Raw genomic sequence first — 8,273 nt, forward strand, 5'->3', positions numbered from 1 at the left:
CATAGCTATGAAAATAGATTTTGTTGAGACATGGGTTACCTCTTAGCCTTAATTAATTCCTTGGTTATGAAGGGTCTCTCTTTAAGCTTTCTTGCTTTCTTGATTTCTTCTAGGGGGGTTCTTGGAGCTCTTTGGGGTGGTGGGCGTTATTCCTGTGGTGGGGGGATTTCTAGGTGCCTCTTAAGTCCCCTATTTATATAATTAGAAGTCCTAGTTAGGAACTAATATTATGGGCTTGCTAGTTCTATTTCTTTTGGGACTAAGGATTGGGTTTAGGGATAAGGGCCCGTGGACTATGGTGGGCTTTTCCTAATTAATTATTGTGATTTAATTCTCTCTTTTGGGTAATTGATTAAATGATTTAGGGGTCGTAACACGGGATGTTACAATGCAGTTCCCACGTAATGCCGCAAGTCATGTACTGTGCAGCTCCCATGTACACGTCTTGCAGGTCTTCAATTTCCATACTATAAAACTCTCTCAATTTATTAGTATAAATAGCTTAGTAGCTTACTAATTCAAACACACATCAATTCATTGAATTCATTTATTCATTCTTTTGTATTCTCTCACGTAGAGTATTCTCTTTAATATATATATATATATATATATATATATATATATATATATATATATATTCTTTGTATTCTCTATTTAGAGATTAATATATATTTTTTATAATCTCCCAAATTAGCAATTGCCTTATTCTGTCATTTATATTATTTTTTCTATTATTTAATTTTTATAATTCTCAATTTTTTATTCTTCGCTTCCGCTATATTCCTAACACGTGTGTGTTACACACAACTTGGATCTTTCCTTGTTCTTTCTTCTCGTTGTGCGTGTGTGCTCGCTTGTTCTTTCTTGTCGTTGGGTTTAAGTTGACACATTGGGACAAAAATGCAACGCCTACATGTATGTCACGAAATGACAATGGAATTGGCAATGGAAATTAATTTTGTTGCAATGTTTGGAGCAAAGAAAAGATTTGACGTTTGAGATGGTGACGGAACTTGCGACGATTCTTCATTCCGTCGCGACAATATTTAATTTTTTAAGTAAAGTGTATTTTCGCTACAAAATGAGACGACGGAATTGTTGACTCGTTAGCCACAGAAAATGCGACGCCCTACATGTTAGTCGCGATATGACTATGGAATCGGCAACAAAAATTAATTTTGTTGCGATATTTGGTGCAAAGATAGATTTGACGTTTGAGGTTGGCAATGGAACTCGCGACGATAGTTCTTTCAATCACGGAAATATTTAATTTTTAAAGTAAAGTTTATTTTCGCCGCTACAGAATGGGACGACTGAATCAATTCCGTCACCAATATGTCAACTCATTGGCGACAGAAAATGTGACGCCCAACATGTTTATCGTACTATAGTGATGGAATCAACTACGGAAATTAATTATGTTGCGATGTTTGGCGCAAAGAAAGAGTTGACGTTTGAGGTTGGCGACGGAACTTGCGATATCATCATTTTTCCATCGCAAAAATATTTGATTGTTAAGTCAAGTTTATTTTCTTCTATAGAATGGGATGACAGAATCAATCCGTCGCCAATATGTTGACACATTTGTAACAAAAGAATGTGACGCCTTACATGTTCGTCGCGCTATGGCGATGGAATCGGCAACTAAAATTAATTATATCGAGTTATTTTAGAATGAACCACATTTGATACCCTTTAAAACTTTTTCACTTATAATTTTTTAATGGTCGAATTTTGCACGAAGTTTGGTAGTTAAAAGTGAAAAAAAATTTAAAATTAGATGTAAATTTTGTGTTTAATATTTTTTATTAATTTTAAATTTAATTTTTTGTGTTTAATAGTTGTTTAATGTAGTTTTTAAATATATAAATTTTATATACTAATATTAAACTTAATATTATAAAAAATTGAATTGAAAGTAACTTCAGTCAAGTCTCGTTAACTGAATCAGACAAACAAAATGAGTTGGAAGGAGTAGTAATATTAAGCTGGCATTAACTTTAATACATATTTATAGCTTTTGTTTAAAAAATAATAATAATAATAATAATAATAATAATAATAGTAGTAGTAGTAGTAGTAGTAGTAGTATAGTAGTAGTAGTAGTAGTAGTAGTAGTAGTAGTAGTAGTAGTAGTAGTAGTAGTAGTAGTAGTAGTAGTAGTAGTAGTAGTAGTAGTAGTAGTAGTAGTAGTAGTAGTAGTAGTAGTAGTAGTAGTAGTATAGTAGTAGTAGTAGTAGTAGTAGTAGTAGTATAGTAGTAGTAGTAGTAGTAGTAGTAGTAGTAGTAGTAGTAGTAGTATAGTAGTAGTAGTAGTAGTAGTAGTAGTAGTAGTAGTAGTAGTAGTAGTAGTAGTAGTAGTAGTAGTAGTAGTAGTAGTAGTAGTAGTAGTAGTAGTAGTAGTAGTAGTAGTAGTAGTAGTAGTAGTAGTAGTAGTAGTAGTAGTAGTAGTAGTAGTAGTAGTAGTAGTAGTAGTAGTAGTATAGTAGTAGTAGTAGTAGTAGTAGTAGTAGTAGTAGTAGTAGTAGTAGTAGTAGTAGTAGTAGTAGTAGTAGTAGTAGTAGTAGTAGTAGTAGTAGTAGTAGTAGTAGTAGTAGTAGTAGTAGTAGTAGTAGTAGTAGTAGTAGTAGTAGTAGTTAGTAGTAGTAGTAGTAGTAGTAGTAGTAGTAGTAGTAGTAGTAGTAGTAGTTAGTAGTAGTAGTAGTAGTAGTAGTAGTAGTAGTAGTAGTAGTAGTAGTAGTAGTAGTAGTTAGTAGTAGTAGTAGTAGTAGTAGTAGTAGTAGTAGTAGTAGTAGTAGTAGTAGTAGTAGTAGTAGTAGTAGTAGTAGCACTACAAGAAAAATGCACATAGACAACGGTTAATAACCGTTGTCGTAGGGGTATAATTTCTGTTGTTGAAGCCGGTGTTGTTGTAAGTCCCGCGCATAGACAACGGTTTTTTAACCGTTGTCTTTTCTAGAAACAACAACGGTTTTTTAACCGTTGTCTATTAAGTGTTGTTGAAGCCGGTGTTGTTGTAAGTCACGCACATAGACAACGGTTAATAACCGTTGTCTTTTCTAGAAACAACAACGGTTTTTTAACCGTTGTCTATTAAGTGTTGTTGAAGCCGGTGTTGTTGTATGTCACGCACATAGACAACGGTTAATAACCGTTGTCTTTTCTAGAAACAACAACGGTTTTTTAACCGTTGTCTATTAAGTGTTGTTGAAGCTGGTGTTGTTGTAAGTCACACACATAGACAACGGTTAATAACCGTTGTCTTTTCTAGAAAAAACAACGGTTTAAGAACCGTTGTCTATTGAGTGTTGTTGAAACCGGTGTTGTTAAAAGTCATGTACATAGACAACGGTTTTAAACCGTTGTCGTTTCTTTCAAAGACAACAGTTTTTGACCCGTTGTCTATTCAATGTTGTTGAAACCGGTGTTGTTAAAAGTGATGCACATAGACAACGGTTTTTAACTGTTGTCTTTTCTTTAAAAAACAACAGTTATAAACTGTTGTCTATTGTGTTATTGAAACCGCTATTGTTAAAAGTCACACTCATAAAGTGTTGTCTTTTGTAGAAAAGACAACAGTTTCAAACTGTTGTCTTTTGTAAAATAGACAACGGTTTTTAACCGTTGTCTAAACGGTTTTAACTATTTTTAACCTGCTGAAATTTTAATCATATAAAAATCAATTTATCCATTCACCATGGCCAAGTGTAGTTACAAAAGAACTAATTAACAAGTCTAAATACTTCCATGAACAATTCTAATCGAATCATATATCATCCAAGTCATAATACTACAAAAAAAATTCACGAACCAAGTCTAAGGATGCCAACTTCAAACCCAGCTCCTTTACTCTGTCCGTGTACCATGTCAAAGAGCTAGAACTTTCACTGAACTTCCTCTCTACCTGAATTTGTCAATACATTCATATCAGTGATGTTGTGTGGGTGAACCAAAGAATAAATAGTAGGCATGACATGCTCTTCAATACCAACTTACATCAGAAAGTACATCAGAAAGTTTAACAGACATGTATATGCCTCAAGTTTGGAATGAGTTTTACGAAGGTTTATGAGATCATTGACTTTGGTAGTTAACTCATCATTAAGCCATGTGTGATGCCTCTCAATTAGTATCATGATGTACATGATACTAACAAAGACATGTTTCTCATAGATATGTGACCTCCTTGAAGTATACTTTCTTCAAAATCTCTACAAAAAGTGTCACATTTTCTCCCTCATTAATGTAATCAAGCTCTTCAAAGAAGAGAGCAGCCCATTCATCAACTAATCCAGCCACAACAAAAGAGATGCTGCCAACAAATTTCCATAAATGCAAAAGTTATGAACCTGGCAGATTATATTAGATCTAATGGAAGCAAAGTATTATGAGAATTTAGTAGTTTGATAGGTTAGTGGATGCACCGGCTCCTATAGGGTTGAACTAAGTCTGCCCTTTAAGCTGACAATCATTCTGAAACCAAATCTACCAACCTCATCCCCTGTATAAAAGAAAGGCCTTGATACTTTTCTCTTCACCAAGTAAAAGCATAAAACATATATCTACCATACCTGATAAACTCTGAATTGCAACATGGAAGCATTCAGCCACAGCATTGCTAAATCGCTCTACCCTTTCTTGTTCATTAGCCTTTTGGTTCTCTATGCAAATGCATTTTCTTTGGCAAATGCTGAAGTTCACAAACACCAGTTTGTTGTAAGAATTTGATCCTAACAATGCTCTCTTTTCTCAGTATTTAATTTTTCATTTTCATTTGGTTTGTATTTGGCTCTCATAAACTGGAAGATACTGATTAGAGTTGTGAAACATATTCAAGCAACACCAGTGAAGAGGTCGTGCAATACCCATAACACAATAACAGTGAATGGACAGTTCCCTGGACCAACCTTCGAAGTGAACAATGGTGATACCTTAGAGATCAAGGATATCAATTAGACATAATACAATGTCACCATTCACTGGTAAGACCATGAGATCAACAGACCTATAGATCATTGTTAAATGAAGTCACCAAGTAATTAAAAATTTGAGTATTAATTTGTTAGCAAACTAGTAATGCTCATCACATCAAACGTAGAATATGAGAACACGTGAATGATCAGTAGTCACTTAAGTAAGATTTGTTCTATCTTGCCCAGTTGCACATAAGTAAACAAAGACAGACTACAGGAAGTCAATTAACAACAACTTTATTAAATTCCACTTAGTTTACCCTGTCCAGAGACTGCTGTTCATTTTGATTCATTTAAAACCATCATCTCAAGGCTAAAGTTTTATCTTGTATTCTTGTTTGTGAGAATAGAAGACATTAAGATTGATTACCTTTATAGGAAGGTTAGAGACAGAATCAAGCCAAGTAATAGTCCCTGAGAAAGAAGAAAATAAATTAGTTATCAATTATCTTGAAGATATTTGGTTCACGAAACTATGAAGAAATAAAATCAGACCTGGATTGGTTGGACGGATTAAAGCATATGTATTCAATTCTATAGATAAACCCCCATTTGTAATTACAAACTGGATTCTTTTAACTTTGCGCTTCTTCAATAAACGCATTCTTAATTGGTCCTTCAGATCTTCAAATCTGATATATAGAAAATAGTTACGGAGCATTTACAAGTTACAATATAAGTACAGACAAGTAACCGGGGGAAATTCTGGAATCCTGTGAGTATATAATAAGATGTAGCACCACCAAAGCTGCTCTAAAGGTTGAGGGAAAACATTTCAAGATTGATATTGTCCACACATCTTAATAATATGATGACATGTTTGCATTCTCATAATAGAAAGTATATATATGTGTAGATACATTCTTGTCAAGTATGTATTCAACAGAAGTATGAAAACCATCTAAGTACTACACTCATTAACATGCAAACGGTAGACTATATCATGAGGAATTAGTCTGAATTGTGAAACAATTGAAATACCAAACCCTACAGTAAAGGAAACTTTGTTGCAACAGACCTAACAGCTTGCTTCATGCTCAGAGTTGTCTTTCACCTCAGAAGTCTGCTCAGATTCTTCAGACACGGTTGCTTCTGAGCTGCTACTCTTCTACAATAGAGAAGTAGAGGATAATTTAAAAAGCCATTAGCGGAAAATCATAGCAAAAAGTAATGTAATAATGATGTGAAATAAGGAAAATATCAAAAGTGATCAATTTCAAAGAGAATTACAGAGACATTTTTCTTGAACTCTTGCATAGCTTTCTCATACTCAGACTTCAGAGGTGATGCCTTTGCCACATATGGAGCTTTCTCCTAACAGTAGAGTCCATATAGCAAACGTGTGACAGATGTATCGAGCAATTTAATTCAAATTTAAATACACAAACTTAATAATAACTCTAAAGCAGAAGATCAGAGCTCACAGAGTCAGACATTGCCTTCCATTTCTCACCACCAGCTTTCCCAACCTTAAATGAAATTAAACAGGAAATAATCTATCAATTGAAGCTTTGGTTCAATTTTAATATACAAAAACACAATAGTGATAATGCTTAAAATAATAATAACATTATGATCGTATCATCCAAACAACTATGCAATTAGTATTAAGAATAACTTAAATGCAATGCTTTAAGAAATCTCACAATGGCCATAGATTTGTTATCAGGAAAATTCTCCTTGTAATTCTTGCGGAAATCACTCTTGTATACCATAAAATCATTGCAATAGTAGAAACAAAATCAAGCAAATAGAAGAAAAAAAAAAACCTAAATATACATACGAGAAAACGAGGAAAATAGAGTGAAAATATTGAAGAACTATTAACAATATGAAATAACATAACAATATACATGAACACTATGCAGAGGCGAATGGTTAATTATTTATAGGCAAGAGGAAATCAATAAATTAAAATTTCTCACAAACTCACATCGGAGCCGGCGGCTGTGGCGTCGTCACAGGGAGGCCGCCATCGTCGCAGGGCAAGGGAGGGGTTCAGATCAACGGCGTGGCAGCGGCTGTGGCGTCGGCGTCGCGGTGGTGGCTGTGGCTTTGTCGCGGTGGCTGTGAACGGTGGTGGGTGTGACGTGAAGCCGGTGGTAGTTGTGCGATGGGTGCGAAGCCGGTGGTATGTTCAATTTTGTACTAGTGTTTTAGAAGCAATTAGACTTGGGCGCCTAAAAATAAGGTTTTGGTGGGAATGAGATTTGAGTGAAATAATTTTCAGATAATGATGATGGTAACAATATCTTTCATGTCAATAGTCAGAGTATACTTTTAAAATAAATATATAATTAAAATTTTGTCACTAAATCATAAACTTTTAATTAGAGTAATTTTTTACTTTCACAAAAATTATACAAATAATACATTTAGTGAGGGGTTTTTCTACCCATCACTAAATTTTTGTCACTAAAAATTGTTTTTTTTTTTTTTTGTAGTGTAAATATTCAAAATTTTTATATTGTAGATTCATAATTTCTATACTAAAGTTTTGTGATTTGTGAATACAGAGTTCAACATTTGGTAATATGAATATCGAAAATTATGAACATAGAGTTCTGTAATTGTGAATATATATAGAGTTCAATCATTATGAATATGAATTTCAAAAATTATGAATATATAGTTCGGTAATTATGAACATAGAACAGTGTGCACCATGGTGCACACAGTTGCACATCATAATTTGTCCTTTATTACCCAGACAGATGGCGGCCCAATTATTACAAAGATCGCGGCAAAAGAAATGGGCTATAACTAACTGTACAATATCAACTACTCTTTCATATCCATTCTCCACGTGTCCCATGCATGCCGGAATGGTTGATTACCAACATATAGCTAACCTTGTTAGTCATGCGCTAGCCGAAAGGATCGATTACCAACCTAGGCCCCTATCATACCGCCCTTACGCCGATCCACACCATACCGCACCATTCGGAACACCACACCGCACCGCCGGGGCCGTACTAGGCCATGTCGGACCGGCGCGACCGCACAGGGCCCCCAATTTTTTTAAAAAAATATTATAGATATAATCTATTATTTTTTATACTTGATAATTATTATTATTATTATTATTTGAATTCATAGATTGGTCTTAATTGTAATTGAAAATAAAACTTTAATTAATTAAAATTGAAATTTTGGTGAATAATTTTATATTTAAATATGAACGAAAATATAATTATTAAATTAACTTTTGAATTGTATTCTTTCTTTGTTCAAATGCCCGGAGGTCAAAGCTGCCAGCCCAAAATTATAAGTAAAAGATAAGGTGTAACACTTTAGTAA

General features: G+C 33.9%; 1 protein-coding gene across 1 annotated transcript; it reads right to left on the bottom strand.

Annotated features, from left to right (window-relative positions):
• Positions 1 to 5,713: 5,713 nt before the first annotated feature.
• Positions 5,714 to 6,809, bottom strand: LOC109192798 (high mobility group B protein 3-like). The gene is made up of 4 exons (XM_019343507.1): positions 6,620 to 6,809; positions 6,398 to 6,442; positions 6,204 to 6,287; positions 5,714 to 6,081 (listed from the first exon to the last, which is right to left on the bottom strand). The coding sequence occupies exons 1-4, from the start codon at positions 6,686 to 6,688 to the stop codon at positions 5,992 to 5,994; spliced, it is 288 nt and encodes a 95-aa protein (XP_019199052.1). The 5' UTR covers positions 6,689 to 6,809; the 3' UTR covers positions 5,714 to 5,991.
• Between the last annotated feature and the right edge of the window lie 1,464 nt (positions 6,810 to 8,273).

This window comes from Ipomoea nil, unplaced genomic scaffold (assembly GCF_001879475.1).
Source record: "Ipomoea nil cultivar Tokyo-kokei standard unplaced genomic scaffold, Asagao_1.1 scaffold1834, whole genome shotgun sequence".
Lineage (NCBI taxonomy): Eukaryota > Viridiplantae > Streptophyta > Magnoliopsida > Solanales > Convolvulaceae > Ipomoea > Ipomoea nil.